Below are 26,663 nucleotides of genomic sequence, written 5' to 3'. Positions count from 1 at the left end.
GGGAGGAGCAGAGGGTGGAGGTCCCCGGACAGGACGGGTGACCCTGCGCTGTGGGAGGGAGAAGCTGCAGTGACTCTGGGACTAAACTCTCCACAGCCGCAGTGCGCAGAGCCACAGAGCCACAGAGCCACGCAGACTCACGCAGAGCCACGCACAGAGCCACGCACACTGACGCACACTGCACCTGTGGGACCGCGCGCCTCACCTGAGCTGGCACCATGTTCAAGAAGAAGAAATCCACCACGATAACGACGCCCAAGACCACGTAAGTCCCGGGAATCGGCTCTTTGGCTTGTTTCGAGTCTTGTTTCGAGTCTTGTTTCGAGTCTTGTTTCGAGTCTCGCGCTGAAGCTTTAGAGTTTACACTTTTCAGTTTCTCTGGTCCTGTTTCCTCTCACTGTCCTCGTGTTTTAACTCGTGCGTGTGAATCTCAGACACAGAAATGAGACTGGAGCAGGTTAAAGTTTAAAGTTTAAAGTTTAAAGTTTAAAGTTTGTTCTTAGTACAGATTGAGTTTGTTTCATCTTTAAACCACAGACAGGACTTTGTGTCTGTAGTTGTGCTGTCCAAACTACGGCCCGGGGGCGAAATACGGCCCTCAGACTCATGTTTGTTGGCTCGTCCTGAACCGACCCAAAGTGTTTTTACTCCAGACCAAAGACATTCTGCCTGTAGAACCTGAATCTGCACCGTGAAACAGACCTGAAATAATCCTCCAGGTCGTATTAAAGTCAAACCTTGTGTGAAACGGCCTGAGCTTCAGGTGTGTTTCAGTTTGCAGCCCCAGGTTCAGTTCTGTCTCGCACCTTCAGGACATTTTTAAAGTCGTGTTTCAGCCAAACTAGAGAAACTGCGTCTTTCTCCTGGTGCAAAGACCAAAACAGCAGCACCGTGTCAGAAGTGAAGCTGAAATAAAGTGTCAAAGCTGCAGTTTGGTTGTGCGTTGTGCGTTGTTGATGGTCTGTTGTGTAACGCTGTGGTTTGGTGGAGGTGCGGCGTGAACCTGTTTGATAAGTCCACGGCTGTTCAAGGACTATGTGAGGAATGATTAGCAGCAGCAGCCTCTCCCTGAGTCTGCTGAGGCGCTCTGCCCTTTTCAACTCTAAGATACAGTAAATAAAAGAGTAAACACACAAAACGCACAACCTGTCAAACCTGTTAAATACTCTTAAATACTCTTAAATACTCTTAAATACTCTTAAATACTCTTAAATACTCTTAAATCCTGCAGTGAAGCTGAAGAATAAAGTAATAGTTCAGCTCATTTCAGTGAAAAGCAGCTCAAGTTTCCAGGATGTGATGTTCAAATCGTTTCTTTGCGTCGACTTAAAGCTTTTGTCACTTTTTTGTCATTTTTAGACTTTCAGACAGAGGGAAAAGTATTAAAACAGTTACTCGAGTAGTTGTAACTGAGTACTAGACTCTCCTCTGTGAATCGTTTTAAATTACAGCAGCTGGAGAAAAAATCAAATCAAATCAAATAAATCAAATATAATGAGCTCGTTGACTTAGTTTTGTTGTGATATTTGATCCCGATGCTTCGTACTTGGTCTATATTTGTCATTTTGTTTATATCGGCGCTTGTAATTCTCATTTTTTATCATTTATCTGGGTTTTGAGTTTGGACAGGCCTTGTGTTTGTTTGAAAAGTGCTCCTTTATTCTACATTTAACAAAATATTGAACTAAAATGTATTATTTTTGTTCTGTTTTCCATCACCAGCTCTGACCCAAAGATAATTACTAAAATAAAAATGAACCGTGGAGTGAACCTGCTGTTTCTAAAAAGCTGTTTGAGTCTGTGTTTAACTTTAAGCTTTTATTTCATGTAAACTGAAAAAAACATGACAAATACATGAGTTTAGTCTAATGACACATGTGACTCTGCAGAAATAACTGTGTCAAATCGGGTTTTTTACACTGAAAAACTCGGGAAACTCTCAGTAAAGACGGAGAGAAGAAGAGAGAATCAAGGGGACGACACAAGAAAAGTAGATTTTTAAAGCGAGTTTTGGAAATAATCACCAATTTCAACGAGTATTTCTAAAACAAACTCACAAAAATATGGTTCAGTTTAACTTTTCCTGTTGTAGAGTTTGATTTATTTCTGACACATAATCTTTTCCTTCTCAAAGTGGATCTGGAGGCTGGGCTCTTGTGCCTGTCCCTCCTGCGTCTCGCGTGGCTTCGTCCGCTCGTTCTTATCACTGTGTCGTTATCGGCTGCGTACCTGCGTATCTCTGTCAGGGCGCAGGTACGGGGCCCCTCCCTCCCGTCTCCGCACATCGACCCTCCGACTGGGCAGGGTAAAAATGTGAAGAATGCAGCTCCACCTTTCTCTTTCTGATGGTGTGAGATAGTAAACGACACAAACGCCCGGTGCACGCCTTTGACTCACTGCCCCGGCCACATTCCACACATTTTCTGATGAGTGTGCACCTGAGAGTGACACGAGGAGCCACGAGTGTCCAGCCCCGACCTGACGCTTTTCACCTGTTTGACACCTGAGTCACTCCAGTTCTGTCTGATTCTCTTTACGCTGTTTAATGTCCCTGTAGTAACACGCCAGGAGTGTCCAGCCCCGACCTGACGCTTTAACAGAGACCAGAGCGACGCCACGAGGGAGGAGCCAAATAAAAACCACTCTGGACGTTCACTTCAGAGCGCCGCCCTGCTGGTCACCATCAAACTTTATTCATTAAAAATACAAATTATTATTAAAACAGAATCAGATTTAGTTCATGTTTGAGTTTCAGTGTCTGGTCTCTGCTGGAACAAAAACTCATGAAAAGTCCAAACTAAACGTCCAGACTGACCACAGGAGTCAGGTGACCTCTGACCCTGACCCTCCTTCACGGTCAGGTGACGCTCTGGTGGTTTATTTCTCAGTCTCAGTCACACAGACAGATAAATATCGATACGCCGATATATCGACCGACCGATATTTGCCCTTTTTAGCAGATTGGTGCTGAGGCCGATATTTTAGTTTGGGTCAGACGCCAGAAGACGATGCAGAAAGTTTTAACACTTTAATATGAACAAGGAACTTTATTAAATATGAATACAGTCCTACACAGTCCTACGCAGTCTTAGTTTTACACAGTCCTACTCAGTCCTACGCAGTTTTACAGTCTTACAGTTTTACACAGTTCTACAAAGTCCTACGCAGTCCTACAGTCTTACACAGTCCTACGCAGTTTTACACAGTCCTACAGTCTTACACAGTCCTACGCAGTTTTACACAGTCTGATAGTTCTACACAGTCCTACTCAGTCCTACAGTTTTACACAGTCTTACAGTTCTACACAGTCCTACACAGTCTGATAGTCCTACACAGTCCTACACAGTTTTACACAGTCTGATAGTCCTACACAGTCCTACACAGTCCTACACAGTCCTACTCAGTTCTCTGATCCAGTTTGTAGTGAAACTCGTTGTTAAATTCTATATTTTGAGAAGAATAATCAAACTCTGCTCCTCACGTTGCTCTAAACTCTTATGACACGTCCGTTTCTCTGGATTCTGAAGAGTCAGGGTGAAATATTTGGACTCGTTTGTCATTTAGTTTCTCTGATTGTGAAGCTCTGCCCGAGTGGAGAGAACAGAACCTCTCCCTCCTCACGAGTCTCACGTCAAAACAAACAGAGCTGCTGCTTAGAAACACTTTTCACTCACTGTTACGTGACAATGAGCTGTTGCGTAATATGTTTTGGCATCGCACGGACGCTTAAGCAACGAGCCGCACACTGTAGGTTTACTTTGGTTACTTACTTTCTGTTGTAGGAGCGAAGACGTTTGTCCGCTCGTCCAAGCCGCGGCTTGGACGAGCGGACAAACGTCTTCACTCCTACAACGTTTTATCAGATTTAAACTTTTTGCTCTTTATCAAAACTGGACGTCTGAGGGATTAAACAGAACATCAGAGCCACACCCAGGGATTTGTGATGTGCAGACACGTAGAGGAGTAAAGCCGAGTTCCAACGATCCTGGAAGTGTCCCAGGAGTCGAGCGGGATGACTTCACCTCGCTCCATCATCTGTTTCAGGTTAAAGCCGCGTTCTCTCTGCTCAGCCCGAGATGAGAATGTGCGAAGAGCGACTGAGCATGTGCAGTGGCCTACAGTCCAACAGCCAATCAGGACGCACGACACAATGGTCTACAGTCCAACAGCCAATCAGGACGCACGACACAATGGTCTACAGTCCAACAGCCAATCAGGACGCACGACACAATGGTCTACAGTCCAACAGCCAATCAGGACGCACGACACAATGGTCTACAGTCCAACAGCCAATCAGGACGCACGACACAATGGTCTACAGTCCAACAGCCAATCAGGACGCACGACACAATGGTCTACAGTCCAACAGCCAATCAGGACGCACGACACAATGGTCTACAGTCCAACAGCCAATCAGGACGCACGACACAATGGTCTACAGTCCAACAGCCAATCAGGACGCACGACACAATGGTCTACAGTCCAACAGCCAATCAGGACGCACGACACAATGATATAGTGAGGGACGACTGTACTGGACTTTGTGTTAGAAGCAGCCGTGTCGCACCAAATCCTGTCCCCCGGGAACAAATGACCTTTCTACATGTCGTCTAATGAAAAATGCCCTTTACTTTGTGGGCCCCGCCCCCTGGGCCCTGGGCCCTGCGTCCCTTCTCCCCGCCCAGACGCTCCTGGTTAGATCGATCAATAGTTTTGTTTGTTACAAACATCTTCTTTAAATTCAGACGTTGAACGTGCAGGTCATGGTAACTCAAACTTTGAGGTATTTTCCAGATGTAGATCATTTTTCCCGGGTCAGTTTATGGGTCAGATCTGTGGCGAGGCGACAAAGCAAATGTTTATTTTTTCTCGATATTAAGAGAAGATTTACATTAATGAAATAATGTACAATGTGTTTAACAGTGACGTTTATTGTGTTTGTATTTACTTTTTGGGGAAATATTTAAGTTCTCGTCACGTGTTTGTCTTTGATTATTCGATGTTTCAGTCTCTGAGTCACTGCTGAAGTTTAAACATCAGCTTCAGGCACAATCTCTGCTCAGCTTCATGCAAATAAAACACAAATGTCACATCGTCCTCATCCTGTGGACAGGACGCTCCCTCAGTCTGGAAGTTTCTCTTTCATTTTTCCCATAAACATTCCGTAAGAAAAAAATATTAGAAGTTTGGAAGCTCAGGGATGATAAACGATCATGATCTGTCACTTTATTTAAAATCTGTTTCTGAAACGTTATAGAACACTACGTTTTTAAAACATTTCACAGAATTCTGCTTTTTTTTCTTAATATTTGGATTTTTTAAAAGTCTAAGGGAAAAATTAATCAAATTTATTTCGGGAATGAACTTTGAAGTCGCCGGGTCAAGCTCTGATGTGATTTATCACCAGCTCTGTGACGTGGCCCAGCCCTTGATGACTTCACTCTAAGTTTTCATGTTTTTCTCTTTCTACTGATAAGAACACGCCCTGAAATAAAACAAAACGAAGAGAAGACGAGACATGGACATGTCCACAGAGACGAGCAGCTGCACCTCAAGAGTCACATAAACGTCACGTGTGTTTGTTACACGTGACTCCAGTGATGGCCCCTGGATGAAGTCTGAAGTGTGAGTGATGCTCAGGGGCCCGGGTCTGTGCGACAGACGCAGGGGCCCGGGTCCGCGCGACAGACGCAGGGGCCCGGGGGACACTGCAGCTTCATGTCCAAAGGTTTGACTCCTTCATTTGTGACGGAGAAAATATCAACACTTAATGGAGCAGCTCAGACTGAGTGAAGTTTAAGATCCACCGTCAGTTTGGTCGATCCACGTGTCCACTGCGGCCTCTCCTCTGCGTCCTCTCCGCTGCGTCCTCTCCGCTGCGTCCTCTCCGCTGCGTCCTCTCCGCTGCGTCCTCTTTAGTGTCCTCTCCTCTGCGTCCTCTCCGCTGCGTCCTCTCCGCTGCGTCCTCTCTGCTGCGTCCTCTCCTCAGCGTCCTCTCCTCTGCGTCCTCTCCTCTGCGTCCTCTCCTCTGCGTCCTCTCCACTGCGTCCTCTCCACTGCGTCCTCTCCACTGCGTCCTCTCCACTGTGTCCTCTCCTCTGTGTCTCCGCTGTGACATAAAGCCCCTGCAGCTCCTGTCATCTCCTTCATCTTGAATCGTCGAAACTTCTCGTTTTTTGTTCCCGCGCCAGAAGAATCCAGTCCAAACATGTCTGGATGTTTGTCGTATAAAACGTGTTTAAAATGAAAGCAGCGATTGTGTAAGAGCCGGAGCTGACGCACTGTAAACACCCATCATTTACACAAAAACACAGTTTAATCTGCGAATCACTCAACCAGCGTTTGTATTTGTCGACTAATTATTTTATTTAGGGGCGTCAAACTCAGATCAGGTATTCCACAAAAAGCTTAGTTAAAATCTCAAAAGTCATCGCTGTTTTCTAAATACATGAGGAAATACGCCGATTCTTGTGGATTTTATGGATATACGTCGTTATTTGTTGGATGTTTTGTGACGGGAGCACACAGCGCGAGTGAAATGTGTGTTTGGGAACCGTCTGCGGGCCACAAAATATCGTCTCGCGGGCCGGAATTGGACCCCGGGCCGCGAGTTTGAGACTCCAGACTTAGATGATAAGGATTTATATTTTAAACCAGGACAAAAGCAGAAAGGAGGAGTGAGTAAAGGACATAGAGATGGACAAAAAGTTGTAGGAGTGAAGACGTTTGTCCGCTCGTCCAAGCCGCGGCTTGGACGAGCGGACAAACGTCTTCACTCCTACAAGTCTCTTCTTCAGTTCTGGTCAGATTCCTGCTGGACACTGCCTTAAATCTGTCTGAAGTTGCTGTCTGAGTTGTTTTTCGCCTCCTGGCTCGCTCCGTTGTTCTCTTTTTAACCAAACGCTGTTTCCAGGTTGACCGCTCCGTCTACAGAGCTCAGCATTCTGATCGAGAAGCTGCAGAAAAATGCTGACAAAGTGGAGAAGAACATCTACGAGGTGGAGCAGAACCTCAACAAGGTCAGTGCAAATCCAATCTAAGATGTCAGTGGGGACAGCAGAACCAAAAAGCTTCTTCTTGGACCTTTTGGGTGTGGCCGCAGGTGCCTTTGTCGGGGCAGAACGTTTCATGTGTGCAAAACTGTACTAGAAAAAAATCTGCGTAACAGCGAGACCACTGTACTCGGAAAAGTCTCATTTGTTTAAAAAGTTACTCAGGTAAAAGCAGCTGAGTACTGCCCTTCTACTGCCCTTCTACTGCCCCTCTACTGCCCCTCTACTGCCCCTCTACTGCCCCTCTACTGCCCTTCTACTGCCCTCTACTGCCCTCTGCTGCCCTCTACTGCCCTCTACTGCCCCTCTACTGCCCTTCTACTGCCCTCTACCACCCTCTACTGCCCTCTACCGCCCTTCTACTGCCCTCTACCACCCTTTACCGCCCTCTACCGCCCTCTATTGCCCTTCTACCGCCCTCTGCTGCCCTTCTACCGCCCTCTACTGCCCTCTGCTGCCTCTACCGCCCTTCTACCGCTCTCTACCGCCCTTCTACTGCCCTCCTACCGCCCCTCTACTGCCCCTCTACCGCCCTCCTACTGCCCCTCTACCGCCCTCTACTGCCCTCTACCGCCCTTCTACTGCCCTCCTACCGCCCTCCTACTGCCCCTCTACTGCCCCTCTACTGCCCCTCTACCGCCCTCTACTGCCCTCTACTGCCCTCTACCGCCCTTCTACCGCCCCTCTACCGCCCTCTACTGCCCTTCTACTGCACTCTACTGCCCTCTACTGCCATCTACTGCCCCTCTACTGCCCTCTACCGCCCTCTACCGCCCTTCTACTGCCCTCTACCGCCCTCTACCGCCCTCTACCGCCCTCTACCGCCCTTCTACCGCCCTTCTACCGCCCTTCTACTGCCCTCTATTGCCCTTCTACTGCACTCTACTGCCCTCTACCGCCCTTCTACCGCCCTTCTACCGCCCTCTACTGCACTCTACTGCCCTCTACTGCCATCTACTGCCCCTCTACCGCCCTCTACCGCCCTTCTACTGCCCTCTACCGCCCTCTACCGCCCTTTACTGCCCTCTACCGCTTTCTACCGCCCTCTACTGCCCTTCTACCGCCCTTCTACTGCCCTTCTACCGCCCTCTACCGCCCTTCTACTGCCCTTCTACCGCCCTCTACTGCCCTTCTACTGCCCTCTACTGCCCTTTACTGCCCTCTACCGCCCTTTACTGCCCTCTACCGCTTTCTACCGCCCTTCTACTGCCCTGTACCGCCCCTCTACTGTCCTCTACCACCCTTTTACCGCCCTCTACTACCCCTCTACCGCCCTTTTATTGCCCTCTACTGCCCTCTACTGCCCTGTGCTGCTCTCTACCGCACAAACCCTGACTCGCTCTGCGGTCGCTGCAGGATGTGGCCAAAATCAACGAGGGCAAACAGCCGCTGTACCAGGACGACACCAACAAACGCATCCTGAACTCTCTGGAGCTGCTGACGGGGCTGGACGAGGACGCCACCAACGCCAAGAAGCTCCAGCACCCCCAGGCGGAGATGATCGGACAGGAGTAAGTACCGCACGCCGCACGCCACTCGCCACACGCCGCACGCCGGGCGAAGTGTGACATAACCACACGTAAAGGTCCTGTATTACACAAACTGACTCTTTAAGGTTCATCAAAAACAGACCTTTGTTGTGTTTGGTTCCTGTTTGTGACGAGGAAAAAAAAATGTGTGAATGAAATAAAACATGAGGTGAAGTTGAAGACGTTTTGTGTAATCCTGGACCTTCAAACTCTGAAAGACAAAACCTGTTTTAACTTCAGTCCAAACTTTTAGAGCCTTAACATTTATCTTTACAATTAAGTGTCAGGCTCAGAGTTTAAGTTTGTTTTTTAATGCAGTGATAATCACAATGTGCTCAAATGTGACTAGATGAACTTTTAGAATCATAAAATGCTTCACTTTTATTATTTCATCAGTTCTTTAAACTGAAGATAAACATCATGAGACTTTAGCAAATGTTTAAAGATGCATTATGTAACTTTTCTACTGTTTGTCATCTGTGTGTCCATGGACCAAAGAACAACACAAGAACAGGACTGAACCAGGACTAAACCGGGACTGAACCAGGACTGAACCAGGACTGAACCAGGACTAAACCAGGACTGAACCAGGACTGAACCAGGACTGAACCAGGACTGAACCAGGACTAAACCAGGACTAAACCAGGACTGAACCAGGACTGAACCAGGACTGAACCAGGACTAAACCAGGACTGAACCAGGACTAAACCAGGACTAAACCAGGACTGAACCAGGACTGAACCAGGACTGAACCAGGACTAAACCAGGACTAAACCAGGACTAAACCAGGACTAAACCAGGACTAAACCAGGTCTAAACCAGGACTGAACCAGGACTAAACCAGGACTAAACCAGGACTAAACCAGGACTGAACCAGGACTGAACCAGGACTGAACCAGGACTAAACCAGGACTGAACCAGGACTAAACCAGGACTAAACCAGGACTGAACCAGGACTGAACCAGGACTGAACCAGGACTGAACCAGGACTAAACCAGGACTAAACCAGGACTAAACCAGGACTAAACCAGGTCTAAACCAGGACTGAACCAGGACTAAACCAGGACTAAACCAGGACTAAACCAGGACTAAACCAGGACTAAACCAGGACTGAACCAGGACTGAACCAGGACTGAACCAGGACTGAACCAGGACTGAACCAGGACTGAACCAGGACTAAACCAGGACTAAACCAGGACTGAACCAGGACTAAACCAGGACTGAACGTCGATATGTGCGTTAAAGGGACGTGTGTCTTAAAGGGACGTGTGCGTTAAAGGGACGTGTGCGTTAAAGGGACGTGTGTGTCTTAAAGGGACGTGTGCGTTAAAGGGACGTGTGCGTTAAAGGGACGTGTGCGTTAAAGGGACGTGTGCGTTAAAGGGACGTGTGCGTTAAAGGGACGTGTGCCTTAAAGGGACGTGTGTCTTAAAGGGACATGTGTGTGTTAAAGGGACATGTGTGTGTTAAAGGGACATGTGTGTGTTAAAGGGACGTGTGTGTTAAAAGGACGTGTGTCTTAAAGGGACGTGTGTGTTCTTTTTCAGTATGAAGCAGCTCCGTGAGAGAGTCCTGAAGCTGAGAGAGGACCACGACCGCATCTACCACCTGATCCGCACCGAGGGCCGACCCACCATCAACTGGGGCAACATGATCGACGAGAAACAGGTGAGAGCACGTCCCTGTCACCAGGGGGCGCCCTGGACACCAGCGCTCGAAACAACACACACAAAGAACATTTAAAAGAATTATTGTGAATTATTTCAGCTGCTGCTTTAGATTTTCCCACAGAATTTCATCCAGTTTTGTAAAATAAAAATAATGAATCACGATTATTATTTGTATTATTATTATTATTATTATTATTATTTAAGTTCTAATGACGATACTGTGGCCTGATTATCACAAATGTCCCAAAAATATGAAAATACATCCTAAAATCTTCACTCTGTGGGTTAAACTTAAACAACAACCTCTCAGCATCACACACAGACCTGGAGTTGTGTTTTGTTTCATTCTCACATGTTTAACACACAAACCTGCAGATTTAGGCTGAGTTTTTCTCTCAAACTGAAAACACTCTGTTCCACCCTGTGATGTCATCATGTGGTGATACAGGAAGTGCTCCACTGTGTTTTTAAACTCCACACACCTTCATTTATAGAATCATTTGGATCATTTCAGTCCTGGAATTTCCCGTCGTCACTAAACTAAAGGTAAAAGGAGAAACTACCACTTCATGACATCACAAGGTGGAACACAGCGTTTTCAGCTTTGGAGAAACATAATAAAATACGACAGAACTGAAAAATGTGTGAGTGAAACTAAACACAGCTCCAGGTCTGTTTTATTCAGTCACAGTTTTAGAACGTGGCTTAAAGCGACAAGAGTCAGTTTTGTGTAAATTAAAGGTGCGTTTTAAACTCGTCCTGTCAGTTTTTCTCAGTCTGTTCTTCATGGAGATCGTAGAATGTTCCACAGTATTGCATTTGTGTTTAATTATAAAATACCTTGAACACTGAATTGGGTTGTGTGTCTGTTGTGTTGTGTCTGTCGTGTTTTGTCGGTTGTGTTTTGTCTGTTGTGTTGTGTCTATTGTGTTTTGTCGGTTGTGTGTCTGTCGTGTTTTGTCTGTCGTGTTTTGTCTGTCGTGTTTTGTCTGTTGTGTTGTGTCTGTTGTGTTGTGTCTGTTGTGTTGTGTCTGTTGTGTTGTGTCTGTTGTGTTGTGTCTGTTGTGTTGTGTCTGTTGTGTTTGGTCTGTTGTGCTTTGTCGGTTGCGTTTCGTCTGTCGTGTTTTGTCGGTTGCGTTTTGTCTGTTGTGTGTTTTGTCAGTCGTGTTGTGTCTGTCGTGTTTTGTCTGTCGTGTTTTGTCAGTTGTGTTTTGTCTGTCGTGTTTTCTCGGTTGTGTTTTGTCTGTTGTGTGTTTTGTGTGTTGTGTTTTTCCGGCTCACACACTCACACTCTGTCCGCTCTCCTTCACAGGACAACATGACTAACAAAGGCTTCGGTCAGGACCTCCCGTCTGTGGAGCAGGAGCTGGAGGAGCACAACATCTTCCACAGTGAAGTAGAAGCTCTGGCTCCTCACCTCACGAAGAGCGGAGACAAGGTCCTGCCCCGTCCTCCTCCTGCAGACACGTTCAAACATTTGTGTAGTTTTAGTCACAGAAGGTCACGATAATCGAACCTTCGTCTGTGGATGGAGCCCTGGTCTGAGCAGGTTCTTTTCTTTATGTTGCTAATCTTCATCAGTCGAGCGTCAAACTGAAGCTCTGGACCATTAAACGTGTCGTCTCAGTAAGAACAGTCCAGATGATTCAGGCGTAGAATTTACACACTTAGATTTACTTCTACTCATCACTAAAACTCCTTTTTCAGTTTTTATTTAGTATTGTCTGACAAAATGGACACTGTCGCTCAAATGCTCTTCTTCTTCTTCTTCTTCTTCTCTTTTGCAGGAGTACGTCAACAGCCTCCAGAGCAAGTACAGCAAACTCCTGGTAAGAACTCGTCTCCAAAACAGAAACAAATGTTGACTCTGGCTCCAGGCGCAGAGATCAGAGCAAAGAGGAGACAGTCTGGATCAGCCCAGCCTGCTGTGACCTGCAGGAAACATCTCACCTTTTTACACAAAGTGTAGAGTGATCTGTGCACTTCACACAGGAACACCCCACATTTACCCTGCATTTACCCCACGTTTACCCCGCATTTACCCCACATTTACCCCGCATTTACCCCACGTTTACCCCGCATTTACCCCACGTTTACCCCACCTTTACCCCACATTTACCCCGCATTTACCCCACATTTACCCCACATTTACCCCACATTTACCCCACATTTACCCCACATTTACCCCACATTTACCCCACGTTTACCCCGCATTTACCCCACATTTACCCCACATTTACCCCACATTTACCCCACATTTACCCTGCATTTACCCCACATTTACCCTGCATTTACCCCACCTTTACCCCGCATTTACCCCGCATTTACCCCACATTTACCCCACATTTACCCCACATTTACCCCACGTTTACCCCGCATTTACCCCACATTTACCCCACATTTACCCCACATTTAGCCCGTACTGAAGTACTCACACAGGTACTTTCACACAGGTACTTTCACACAGGTACTTTCACACATGTACTTTCACACACATGTACTTTCACACATGTACTTTCACACACATGTACTTTCACACATGTACTTTCACACATGTACTTTCACGCATGTACTTTCACGCATGTACTTTCACACACATGTACTTTCACACATGTACTTTCACGCATGTACTTTCACACACATGTACTTTCACACATGTACTTTCACACACATGTACTTTCACGCATGTACTTTCACGCATGTACTTTCACGCATGTACTTTCACACATGTACTTTCACACACATGTACTTTCACACATGTACTTTCACACACATGTACTTTCACGCATGTACTTTCACGCATGTACTTTCACACATGTACTTTCACGCATGTACTTTCACGCATGTACTTTCACACACATGTACTTTCACACACATGTACTTTCACACATGTACTTTCACACATGTACTTTCACACACATGTACTTTCACACATGTACTTTCACACAGGTACTTTCACACAGGTACTTTCACACATGTACTTTCACACATGTACTTTCACACAGGTACTTTCACACATACTTTCACACATACTTTCACACTCGTACTTTCACACATGTACTTTCACACATGTACTTTCACACAGGTACTTTCACACATACTTTCACACATACTTTCACACTCGTACTTTCACACAGGTACTTTCACACATGTACTTTCACACATGTACTTTCACACAGTGCTGTGGGAGTTCACATGTTGTAGTTTTGCTGCATATTAAATCTGAACATGTCACGTCTTGTCGATGTAACGACTCTGTGCAGAGTCAGAGCTGCTCTGATTAAAAACATCAGGGGGATTTTAAATGTCGTTTAAATAAAGTGTCACAAAAATCAGAAATGATCTGAACATTTCACTGTTTCATTTTTAAGAGATAAAAGACGTTTGTGCTTTGATTTAAACAAACACATTGGACAATATTTAACTTAACAGTTTTTCCATAAAAATCAACGAGACCAGACTCTAAATGGACTTTGTGAACAGTTCTGTCCCTGATTAACATAAATGTAGTAAAATGTTTAATTGTCTCGGTTCAGGCGAGTTCCAGCACTCGGCAGAAGAACCTCCTGAGTCTGAGGGATTATATGCAGCGCTGCACCAACGAGCTCTACTGGATGGACCAACAGGCGGAGGAGAGGATCAACTACGACTGGAGCGACACCAACCTGGACTATCCTGCACGACAGAGACAGTACGAGGTACGGCCACGCGGCGCAGTACTCAGTATGCAGTACACAGTATGCAGTACACAGTATGCAGTACACAGGAACAGTATACAGTACGCAGTACACAGTATGCAGTACACAGTATGCAGTACACAGGAACAGTATACAGTACGCAGTACACAGTATGCAGTACACAGAACACAGGAACAGACGGTGTAACGGGAGTGAAGCTCTGGATCATCTTAAACATCAGAGTTTACGTCTGAAGTGAGTCCTACATTTATTCATGTGGAAAAAGGAGAATCTCATGATGTTTGACTGATCGGACGCAGCAGCAGAACGAGACAGAACAGTTTAGTTAAATTCAGTAGATAAAAGTACACAAATACACGATGCACTCAGTTTAGATTTGTGTAGAAGTTGTTCCTTGTGACGCCTGATTTTAGTTTTTATTTCTCTATTTTTAAACCTCAAACATTGAGATGAACTTGTTTTTTTTTTTAAGTCTCCATCTGTTACTTCTGTGACGAGACGTTTGCCATCCATCTTCTCAGTAACTGCAGACATTCTTTCAGTGACATGTTCTACCTTCTGGTGACAGTTAACGGCCCATGTGTGACCCGTGCACACAGTGTGTGAACTTTAAGTCCTTATAATCTTCTACAGAAAGTACTTTTCTCTGATCCCTGGAGGCTCCTGTGCCTCGTGCTGATGTCTGCACTTCCTCCTCTGATCACATAAAACGTCTTTCTCTTCTCTCTTTGCTCTGCAGTCACTTTCTTCAGTTACACCTCGTGTTTGATCCACGTCTGTCTCTGTCTCTGTCTCTGTCCCTGTCTCTGTCTCTGTCTCTGTCTCTGTCCCGTCTCCTTCACTAAATAAACTGTTTTCCCACAGAACTTCATCAGTAAATGTCTGGAGTCAAAGGAAGGAACCATCACCAAACTGAACGACGACGGAGAGAAGCTCATCGCCGCCGACCATCCCGGGAAGAACGTCATCGAGGTGCAGTACACAAGCCCGCCTTTAGAGGGAGCTATACACACTGCACATATGAGCTGTCTCACACACGGGGGACACGGGGGACATGGGGGACATGGGGGACATCTTTTCTCTTGCTGTTTAACTCTTGTGTCCACAGGCTCACATGGGAGCTGTCCACGCCGACTGGAAGGAGTACCTGAACCTGCTCATCTGTGAAGAGACGCACCTCAAACACATGGACGAGTATCACAAGGTCAGAATCAAAACTTCAGGAGGAGAATTACTCCTTCAAAGAATAAAACAAAAAAACAGCTGTGTCCCTCCAAAAGAAAACTGTTAAATCTACAGCACAAACACTGTGTCTCTGTCACGACTCGACTTGAGTCAGTGACAAAAAACAGACGGAAAATGGTCAAATAAATAGTAATAGTAGTAATTTAAATCTGTAAAAGATCAGAGGCCTGAGCACATTATAGATCAGTACAGCTCACTCTGAGTTTATCCATAAAAATCATGTTAAAGTATCAGCCTGTACTTTGGCCTTTTTAAACAACTACCACTATTTCATTATTCAGCCTCATTTTAACTCAGATGCATCAAATAAATAGATGTCTAATATCAGAAAAATATAAAAACTTTTGAGTAAACAATGAAAAAACTATGTGTCCAGCTCAGAAATGACATATTTGAACAATAATCAACGTTTATATAAGAGATTAAGTTTATTATACTGAGGTTTAGACAAAATATTTACATGAAAATAACGAAACTACAAGAACGACGAGTGTCTCAGTAAAAAACGGAGAAACGGAATCGAGGGATAAATAAAAACGAGACACATAAAGCACAAATAAAAACTCAAAAAACACAAAGTCAGACGCATAAACAAAAGAGACGGACACACAAAATGTCCATGAGCAGGTGAAAAAGAAGAAGAGGAGGGACTGAACCACACACAAAACACTAAAGCACGAATCACTTTCTCTAAATCCTGTGCCTGTCTTTTCCAGTATCACAAAGAGGCGCGGGACACTCAGGACCTTCTCCGCCGCCTGGACACGGAGGTCAGTCAGAAGTACAACCCCGAGTTCAAGGACGTGTACCAGACGGAGGGTCTGCTCAGCGAACTGGACGTGAGTCTCACAGAATCCACACCACGAAAAACTCTGATGTTTACAGCTGCGATTGTTTTATTGTGTCAAAAACATCAAAGTTCAGTGAAGATCCTGGATATTTACTCAACAAATATCAAATCTAGAGACTCATTTTAATCCAGTATCGATACCTGTTAAATGACACAATTTGAGCTTTTGGAACAGTTTAGTCAGATTTAGAGCTTTATCAGACGTAATTATGAAAAACAAAAACATTACGATGGCTGTTTTTTTTCTTTATTGAGTTTGAAATTTCAGAATCATGACACAAACAAAAAAAACACAAAACAGACAGAAAAAAGTCTTCAAATCGCTCAAACGCATCACCTCCTGGACCCAGAGACGCACCTGGAGCATGGAAATGTTCCACGTTACGCCGCTGGGCGTCCTGCGTCCTGAGTGCGTGGGGGCGGGACTAGCTCCGCCCCCTGTGAGCCGGCCCCAGGTCCTCAGCGTCCCAGGCCCCTCTGGACTTTAGCGCCTCCAGTGATCCATGTACGGATCATTTAAAAAGAATCTTGATACGGTTTTTCTGCCCAAACTCTGGTTGTGTTCTAAAGTTCCCATGTTCTAAAGTTCTAATGTTTGAAAGTTCTCATGTTCTAAATTTCTAGTGTTCTAAAGTTCCCGTGTTCTAAAGTTCTCATGTTCTAAAGTTTGTGTGTTCCCATGTTCTAAAGTTCTAGTGTTCTAAAGTTCTAAAGTTATGATGTTTGAAAGTTCTCATGTTCTAAAGTTCTGATATTTGAAAGTTCTCGTGTTCTAATGTTCTCATGTTCTAAAGTTCTCATATTCTAAAGTTCTCACGTTCTAATGTTCTCATGTTCTAACGTGTGCCTGTGCAGGATCAGTCTAAAGCTCTGGAGCACTTTGACGAGCGGGTCAAAGCTCTACAGAAGCGCGGCCTCCAGGTTCTGCCGCTCAAATATCGACGGGAGACGCCCCAGAAGCTGCTGCCCGTCGAGGCTCTGTGTGAACTCGAGACGGACGACGTAAGAGCTCCATCAACTCCTCTAGAACATTTAACACGACTCTAGAACATTTAACACCACTCTAGAACATTTAACACGACTCTAGAACATTTAACACGACTCTAGAACATTTAACACGACTCTAGAACATTTAACACGACTCTAGAACATTTAACACGACTCTAGAACATTTAACACGACTCTAGAACATTTAACACGGCTCTAGAACATTTAACACGACTCTAGAACATTTAACACGATTCACACAAGAACAGACAAAACATGAGAGTGACCAGAGCAACACTTAGAACATTCAGCTCACTTCCTCGGTCTCCACCTCCTCCTCCGTCTCCACCTCCTCCTCTGTCTCCTCCTCCTCTGTCTCCACCTCCACCTCCTCCGTCTGCTCTTTGCACCTGAAGTGAATTCCTCCGCCGTGAGATGATCCTGTTCTGTCTGATCTCATCTTTTTATTTAAACGGCGCCGCAGTGACATCATCATCCACAGCTTCAGTGTAAACAGCTCCAGGAAAAACAGAGCGTTTTGTTGTGTGGACTTGCCGTGTGTGTAACTGTGTGTAACTGTGTGTGTGTGTGTGTGTGTGTGTGTGTGTGGTGTGTGTGCTGCAGGGTCAGATCCAGCGTGGGGAGAGATACACTCTACTGAGGAACAACGGCGCCAAGTGGGACGTGAAGGACGCGGCGGGAAAGAAGATCAACGCCCCCGCAGTGTGTTTCATGATCCCGCCCACCGACCCCGAGGCTGTGGCCATCGCCGACAAGTGAGTGACAGACACACAACAGCACAACAACACAACGCACACACAGGGCAACACACACAACAACAACAACACAATGCACACACAGGGCAACACACACAACAACAACAACACAATGCACACACAACAGCACAAAGGGCAACACACGCACAAGAACACAATGCACACACACACAGGTCAAACAGGTGTTAAAAGGGGCGGGGTCTGGAGGACTAAAGGGGCGGGGTCTGGAGGACTAAAGGGGCGGAGTCTGGAGGACTGAAGGGGCGGGGTCAGGAGGACTAAAGGGGCGGAGCTGTGGGAGGAGCGTCTCTTATTACTAAAGTTAAACTGGTCGTTTTGTTTCAGTGTAAAGTTCATTTTGACACAGTCACATTTATTTATTTTATTGTGAAACATGTCGAGACTTTTGTCTTTAAATATGAAGTGATGGTTCATCCCTGACTTTGTGTGTGTGTATTTTTGTGTGTGCGTGTGTTGGGGTGTTTGTGTGTGTGTTTGTGTTCGTTTTGTGTGTGTGCGTGTGTGTGTGTTGTGTTTGTGTGTTTTGTGTGTTTCATGTGTGTGTTTTGTGTGTTTTGTGTAGTCTTGCGACTCAGCAGAAGGCTCTGAAACAGAAGATGTCGGGCAGCAGAGCCACACTCCAGAAACGCTACGACGAACTGAGGAAAGAGAGCACCACAGGATCAGGTACTCACTATAGGTACTCACACAACACAGGGTACAGCCACCATCACGGGTACTCTTATCACTGCACGGGTACTCCTATCACTGCACGGGTACTCCTATCACTGCACGGGTACTCAACACTCACTATAGGTACTCTCATCACAAAAGACAAAGGGGCGTGGTCATCTCTAGGACACTACAGTACACAACAAAAACGATGTCCCTGCAGTAACAGTACTGCATCAGGCAGTACTGCATCAGGCAGTACTGCATCAGGCAGTACTGCATCAGGCAGTATGTCAGTCACCATCACATGGAGGGGCGCGTGTACTCCCTGCAGAGGTACTCTTCTCATCTCTAAGTCTAATCCGTGGTGTTTGCAGACTCTCAGGAGCAGCAGTGTCGTCAGCTCATGGCCGGGCTGGATAAGGTCGTCAGTGACTTGGACAAACAGGAGAAGGCCATTTACAGCAAAGTGCGCCCCCCGCTGGAGCAAAACAGGCCACTGCAGGACAGCGCTGACCGTCTGCAGGACATGAAGGTATCGGCCCTGACACGAGAGAAAACACAACAGAGTCAGGATGATGGATTCAAAACCTCATCACACATTTTATTTATGGATTACACATTTGTAGATCTAGAGATGTAGAGATTTTTTATTGATATTTAAATTTAAATACTGATATTTAACTTTTAAAACCCACAGCAAGGCCCACATTTATCTGAAATGAAACAATCACAAATGAACTTGTCACTTTTGCAAACATACCATGATTTTAGTGGTTTGTGTTGGTGTAACATACATCCATATCCATATACTCTATTTTATTTAAAAAGGGCACACAGTAAATGGAGCACCTCAAAAAAAGATCGGTATTGAATATTAGTATCAATAATCACTATAGATATCAATAAATGCTATCGGCTGATACTGATCTCTACAAATCTGGATCAATATTGACCAAAACTGGTACCAATGTATCAGACGTCCCTAAATTTAACCACACAAATGAGACATTTGTAATCTGATCTTGCATGTTTGTATTAAATGTGTCTGTTTATCCTTCTAAAATGTATTTGATTATTTGGTGACAAACGATCAATGTCATTCACAAATCCAAACACCTTCTGCTTTGTCTAAAATGTAAAAATCACAAAACCTCAGCGCCTCCTCACGTGCACAATCTAAACCCTGTTCTCAGGACATCGCAAACGCCGTGAGAAGGATTGAGCCAGAGAAGAACTCCAAAGTCCAGGAAGCCAAGAGTTTCCTGGCGTCCAACTCCAACTGCGCCAGCGCCCCCCAACTGCACAGCAAAATGGACGAGACCAACAAGAAGCACAACAAGGTCCTGGAGCTTCTGCAGTGCTCCCAGGAGAAGTGAGTGTGGATTATACATGAGGCGAGGGGTTCTCCGTGCGCCTGGAGGGACTAAACCGCTCACTGTTACAGGCTCAAGAACTCCAATCAACTGGAGAACTCCCTGCAAAATGGGAAAAACCTGCTGTCCAGCTACGAGAACAAGCTGGCCCGTGAGGAGCTCGCCCCGGCCGACATCTCCTCTCTGGAGAAGACGCAGCGCGAGCTCGGAGTAAGTCGCAAAGCTTTTGTTACAGTTTGCACGAGTTCTTGCTGTGTAATTAATTACGTAGACACAGATTTATTCCTTAAGATGATACACTTCCACATATGTTTGAACCTAAAGTAAAAACTACCAGAGCTTCGAAGTATTTTAGTGGACAGGAGAGAGCGAATTACTGGCTCCGGCTCCGGCGTTCTTTCCTGGTATTTTAGGACCATCATCCTGAGACCGTGTTGGGAAAGACATATAACACGTCTGCAGTGTTCTATCCTGTGATTCTCCAAATTCACGCAGACAATCAGAGTCAGAGTCGATTGAACAGGTCCAAAAGGCGAATAAACTCCAATCATTTGCTAAAGGGCACTCAGTAAGACAATGTTCCTAATGCAAAACTCTCCCCAGTCCACTTAAATACATCGACGCTGGAACCTGTTTGACTTTTGGATCTGCATGTTGACTGGAACAAGAGTTGTCTGACCAGTTCAATCGGTTCTGATCGGATCAAGAACATACTCTGATCTAAATGTCCAAGTAAAGTTAGAGAATCACAGGATAGAACAGCAGTGACGTGTAATATGTCTAACCCAACACGGTCTGTGGATGACGGCCTTAAAATACCAGAAAAGAGCGCTGGAGTTAAGCTTCAGGGCCAGACAATCTACAACACACAAGCGCGATCAGTCTTAGCGTAGTGTGATATACATGTGTTCATTTGCAGGACATCGGCTCTGACCTGAGGACCAAGAGGTCAGCGATCACAGAGACCGAGCAGAACCTGCGCCAGGCCAAGGGCAGCTGCGACACCATGGCTGCCAAGTTCCAGGAGCACTGCGCAGACATCGAGAGGCAGGAGGCCGAGGTGCAGAAGCTCAACAAGCGCTTCAACAACCTGAACCGACAAATCGACACCAGGTCAGAATCACACTGTGTCACTGTGGCCAGGGGGGGGCGCACTAGCCAAACATTTAGCATGAGCAGACCTACTGTTACTTACCAATAACCAAACTGGAAAAAAACAAAACACTTCTGAGTAACATTGGGTGTACAGTGTTATTAAAGCACTGCTCGAGTACAAGTTGAGTAAATGTAAATGTTTCGTACTACAAACCTTAAACCAAACTGTCCCTGCAGGTCACAGTGTTTGCAAAGAGCTAAAATGGCTTATAAGAATTACCACAACGACTATGACAACTTGAACAACTGGCTGTCTCGTATTCCAAACTACGAGCCACGTGAAACGGACACTGCTGTTCAAGTGGAGACAAAGCTGAAGAACCAGAAGGTAACAACACATCACAGTTAACATTTTTATTACTACTTATTATTTTCTTAAGACTTGTTCCCTTTTCCTCAGAACCTGCTTTCGGACATTGCTAGAAAGGAGTCAGATCTAAACAATGTCTCCAAAAATGCCCAGCTTTACCAACAAGCTGTCAAAGTAAGAACTTGGACTAAAATAATATACGTAAAAGGAGCTTTTGTACAATTCTAAGTGCTTTGTGTATCTTTAGGACTATGAGAACGAAACCGAGAAGTTCCGGGCTTTTCTTGACATTGAGGATGGACTTGTGCCGCAGACGTATAAGAGGAGCAGACTGGAGTCCCCAGCGCTCACCGTCAAAGCCGAGGTAATGGTCCTGGTTTGGGCCCGAGCATGAGTGAGCGAGGAGGGCGAGCGTGTGCGAGGAGGGCGAGCGTGTGTGAGGAGGGCGAGCGTGTGTGAGGAGGGCGAGCGTGTGTGAGGAGGGCGAGCGTGTGCAAGGAGGGCGAGCGTATCATTAGTAATTGCCCTTAGTCTCAGACGGTGGTCATGGCGCGGCCTTAAAGAAGCAGCCATTTTGAAAGCATAAAAAAATCCTGTAACTAACTTGAGCTGGACAAAATTACGTGTGGATTAAAATTCTATCTTTAAAAATGTCTCTCCAGCGCCCCCTGCAAAGTTACAATGGGCCTTAAACATTTATGTCCAACATGACTTTGGAAATATGGAGATATATGGAATCACATCTCCAGCTGAGGTGGATCTGCAGGATCTCACTGGGGCGTGTCCTTTTGAGGTCACAAGGGCTGTGAGGGGCCTTTATCACTGCTTGTAGTTTTAATGATATAACGTCAATAATTAACCTTTTTCAATGTTACAGTAAAAAAAACTAAGGCGATACCACTCAAAAGTTTGGACACACCTTCTTATTCAGTGTTTTTTGTTTGTGTTTTTAATGTTTACCACTTTCTGCATTTTAAACACATCAAATATATGATGTATATATACATAGGATATATGGAATTCTGTAGCTCCTGAAATGGTTTTCACTTCACAGCTTCACAGAAATGCCAAGAGGTCAAAGCAGTGATCAAAGGATGATGGCGATTTTTAAAACTCTTTTGAAAGATTTTGAGTTTATTTTTTGCTACATTACATATGTGTTTCATTCATGGTTCTGACGCCTTCAGTGAGAATCTACAATGTAAATAAATAAAGACGAACCATAAATGAAAAAGTGTCCAAACTTTTAACTGGCAGTGTATTTGCACTGATTATTTGATATCTCAAAACAGGAAGCTGCCATTGAAGCAAAGTTTACTGAGGTGAATGCTGTCAACAAGCAAAAGCTGCAGAATCTGGAGTTCACACACAGTCTCCTCAATCAGGTGATATATTTGCCAAAATTGTCACTAAATATCTAAAATGCTGACAACATCAATAACACAGACTCTTCCCTACAGCAACCAGAGGTCACAATAAAGAGCACCAACCTCCAGTCAGTGCAGGCCACAGCCCCTGGAGAGGAGCCCTGGAGAATCAGGAAGCAGCTCGAGGATGAGGTGCAAAGACGCGAGCTGATGGAGAAAGAAGTGCAGGCCATCCAATCTGAGATCTACAGGCTTGAGGGACAGAAACCCCAGGATACCATTGTCAAGAAGGAGCTGATCAAGAAGGTTCCTGACCCACAGCTCGATGAGGAGGTTCATAAAGTCCAGCAGAAACTCTCAGAGGAGCGTCGCACCACACACGTTCTAGAGAATGACCTGGAAGTGCTCAAGCTCAAACTGCGCGGGCTAGAGACCGAGCTAAAAGAAGGGGCTCAACAGTACACAGTCAAAGAGGTGCTGCGTATAGAGCGAGACCGCGCTCAGGAGGAGGAGATCCGCAAGCTCCGTGAGGAACTGGATGAGCTCAGGAGGCATAAGATTGTCAAAGACAACGAGCTGGTCCAAATCCAGAAGCAAGTGGTGCTCCTGGCTGAGGAGAAGAACAAAGAACAGGAGATCATCACTGAAGAGGAGGTTATAAAAGTCCAGAACGATCCACAGCTGGAGACTGAGTATCGTATCCTTCTCGACAGAAGACAGAAGGAGATGGACAACAGAACGCAGCTGGAGGATGAGCTGACCTTCCTCCAGGATAAACTCAAGAGGCTGGAGAAGGAGAAAGCCATAGCAGAAGAAACCATTTCCATTAAAGAGGTCCTCAAAGTAGAGAAAGATGTAGCTCTGGAACGGGAAGTAGAGAACCTCCGTAGACAATATGCGGATGAACAGGCCAAAAGAAGAGCATCACAGAGAGAGAAGACTGACCTTCAAAGAAAGATCACCAGCCTGGAAGAGGAGAAGTCCAAGGTCATTGTTCAAGAGAAGGTCCGTGAAATTGTTCGTCCAGACCCAAAAGCTGAGAATGAAGTGGCCAATCTCCGTCTAGAACTTGTGGAGCACCAAAGACGCTTTAAAGACTCAGAGCTTCAGCTTCGATCCTTGCAAGATGAGCTGACCATGCTGAGGAACCGGGGTCCCCAAGTGGAAGTGAGGGAAATGATCAAAGAAGTCATCAAATATAAGACTGATCCTGAAACTGAGCGTGAGCTGGAGAGACTCCGTAATGAGATAGTGGACAAAACACACCAGACTGAGAAGTCTGAGATGGAAATCCGGCAGCTTCGAGATGACATTCAAAGATGGAGGGATACCAAGCCCCAAGTGCAAACCAAGGAGGTGGTGAATGAAGTTGTGCAGTTTAGAGAAGACCCCAAAACAAAAGAAGAAATTGAGACTCTCAAACGAAAGCTGTCAGATGAGCAGAGAAAACGTCTTGAACTGGAGCGAGAAAGAGCTGAACAAGAAGAGAGGATCAGGCTGAAGAAGCTTGATCTGTCCCAAGTTCGAGAGAAGATTGTTCAACAGGAGGTGGTCAAGATGGAGGAGGATCCAATTCTCCGATCTGAGTGTGACACATTCCTACAGAACATCAACAATGAGCAGAAGCAGAAAGAAAGCCTGAAAACTGAGCTTTACCAACTGCAGAGGAAGATAGCAGACTTAGATCTGCAGCTGGAGGAATTGGAGCGAGAACGCAAAGCCAGACGTGACGCCGAGCTGGAGATTCAGCGGCTCCGGATCAGGCTGAGTGAGCTGGAGATCCGTGATAAGGAGAACCGTGAGAAAGTGACGGTTAAACAGAAGGTGGTGCTGCAGCAGGACCCTCAGCAGGAGAAGGAGCACTCCATGTTGAAGCTCCAACTTGATGAGGAGAGGCACAAACGCACTTTGCTGGAGAAGGAGCTTAATGCTTTGATCCAGCAGCAGATGACGTTGGAGAAAATAGATATAAAGGAGAGAGTGGTCCGTACAGAGAAAGTCCAAGTGGAAGCAGACCCAGAGGCTCAGCATGAAATTGAGACACTGAAGAGAACCCTCGAAGAGGAGAAAAGAAGAAAGCGTGAGTTGGATGTGGAGTTGGCAAACCTCACTTCCAGATATTCTGAAATGGAGTTCACTAACACCAAGTCCACCAAAGAGCTGGACTACATCCGCGATGAAAGCAGCCGGTTGCAGCAGGAGAATCAGAGGATGCAGAATGAGATCCGCAAACTGAGGTCTGAGATTGAGATCACCAGTAAGGAGACACGTCTGATCACAGAGTCAGCCCCAAGAGAGGACGGCCGGACCCTGGAGATGCGCCTGGACTCTCTGCAGAGGGAGCTGTCAGATCTGCGTCGCATCACGCTGCAGAAGGACGAGGAGATTGAAAGGCTCCAGAAGAACCTGTCCGCGGTGCGCATTAAAAGAGAGCAGCGGGAGAGCCACTTACGCAGGTCCATTGTGGTCATTGACCCCGACACAGGCAAAGAGATGAGGCCAGAGGAGGCCTACAAGCTGGGCCTCATCGACTGGAAGATGTTTGTGAACCTGCAGAGTCAGGAGTGCGACTGGGAGGAGATCACCGTTAAGGGCCCGTCTGGAGAGTCCTGTGTTCTACACGACCGCAAGTCGGGTAAAAAGTTCTCCATTGAAGATGCACTTCGATACGGCCACATCACAAATTATCAGTACCAACAATATTTAAAGAAAGAAATCTCAATCCAGGAATTTGGTGTGTTGGTGTCAGGGAAAAAGTGAAAAGTGATTTTTTAAAACTTGCTTTCTTTTCCTGTATTCTGATGCTTCCATTTTGTGGTGAAAGAATAGAATTTTGTGCCAACTTTGTGCCATTCTTAAATGCTATCTATATTTAGACTTTTTTTTGTCAAACAGGAGCGTTTGTTTACCTGCTTTACATGTTTCAGCTGCTTCCTGTAGCCGTCCTCAGAAGCCTCACATGATGGTGTAGTGACGCTTGTCGGCTGTTTGAGTTGGTTAGTTGGACTTATGCTTATGCTCCTCACTGTCTGACGCCTTCTCCAGGACTGCATCCTGTGTGTGTGATAAAGTGTACGCTCCCTCTTCAACATTTGTGCTTCTTGGACCTCGTTTGTGGACCTCTATGGCCTCTTATCCAGCAGTGGTGCTCTCTATATTTATTTATGCCTGAGATGTGTTTTGATTATGATGATGATTGAGCTGATTAATGAATTCTTTTAAGAAACAATAACAGCTGTTGAGTGGAGATTTCTGGTGGTGTGTCCAAAATTATAATATACTTGGAAATCAAATGCAGCTTTATGTGGGTTATTCCATGTTCTTATGATATTCCTAATAAGCTTCAATAAAGTCCATTCAAATGATAAGTTGTTTTTTTCTTGCACTTTATAATAATAATAGCCAACACTAACTCTACGGTGGATTGTGGCATAATTACTGAGGCAATTTTAGTCTTCTAAAACTGTGTTTAAGCTGTTAAATGGATAAATGCATCCAACTATAGGATTTACAATTAAATGTAATTATAGGTAAGTGGTAACTCATATTCTCCATCGCTCCTAGGGATAGATACATTCTCTTACAATCTCCAGGATTGTGGCTGTGTTCATACTGTACAGAGAACAAAACATCACAATATTCTCATTAATTCACTCATACATTAACTGATAAAAAAGTGCATTCGAAGGACTTACAAAGTGGTTGCCTGGGATCCAGAATACAGTTTCTCAATACTTGAGATGTGAGTCTGGTGACCATCTGTATAAAAATACAGAAATATCAATGTGGATTTGCCAAACAAACAAAGACAATTATGTTTTAAATGGGCAAATAATGATTTAAAAACAATGACACAATAACAGACGTAAGTAAGCAATAGAAAACATCAGTAAAAATGATGACACACAACAGACCAATGTGTTTCCTTCAAATTTTTCAAATACACTCGCATTTATTTTATTATGATGTTTAATCT

The 26,663-nt window shown here is 45.3% G+C and overlaps 1 protein-coding gene across 1 annotated transcript; it reads left to right on the top strand.

The window, feature by feature from the left end:
* On the top strand, positions 1-26,055 carry ppl (periplakin). Its single transcript, XM_033971514.2, has 22 exons — positions 1-265; positions 6,914-7,019; positions 8,409-8,563; positions 10,129-10,249; positions 11,564-11,689; positions 12,039-12,080; positions 13,788-13,949; positions 14,814-14,921; positions 15,058-15,153; positions 15,911-16,033; positions 16,900-17,046; positions 17,656-17,807; positions 18,391-18,494; positions 18,857-19,014; positions 19,676-19,854; positions 19,927-20,065; positions 20,775-20,968; positions 21,188-21,338; positions 21,411-21,494; positions 21,568-21,684; positions 22,613-22,705; positions 22,781-26,055. The coding sequence occupies exons 1-22, from the start codon at positions 219-221 to the stop codon at positions 25,445-25,447; spliced, it is 5,271 nt and encodes a 1,756-aa protein (XP_033827405.1). The 5' UTR covers positions 1-218; the 3' UTR covers positions 25,448-26,055.
* The last annotated feature ends 608 nt before the right edge of the window (positions 26,056-26,663 follow it).

The sequence above is a fragment of the Periophthalmus magnuspinnatus genome, chromosome 8 (assembly GCF_009829125.3).
Source record: "Periophthalmus magnuspinnatus isolate fPerMag1 chromosome 8, fPerMag1.2.pri, whole genome shotgun sequence".
NCBI lineage: Eukaryota > Metazoa > Chordata > Actinopteri > Gobiiformes > Gobiidae > Periophthalmus > Periophthalmus magnuspinnatus.
Note: the sequence above shows the minus strand (reverse complement) of the source record. Positions and strands in the feature narration are given on the sequence as shown.

What these genes read in the sequence shown, in the direction of transcription:
- ppl (XM_033971514.2), top strand. Translation starts at nt 219, where the DNA reads ATGTTCAAGAAGAAGAAATCCACCACGATAACGACGCCCAAGACCAC. An exon ending in CACGACAGAGACAGTACGAG is followed by an intron (nt 13,950 to 14,813) that starts GTACGGCCACGC and finishes GTTTTCCCACAG; the next exon opens with AACTTCATCAGTAAATGTCT. An exon ending in CCGGGAAGAACGTCATCGAG is followed by an intron (nt 14,922 to 15,057) that starts GTGCAGTACACA and finishes TTGTGTCCACAG; the next exon opens with GCTCACATGGGAGCTGTCCA.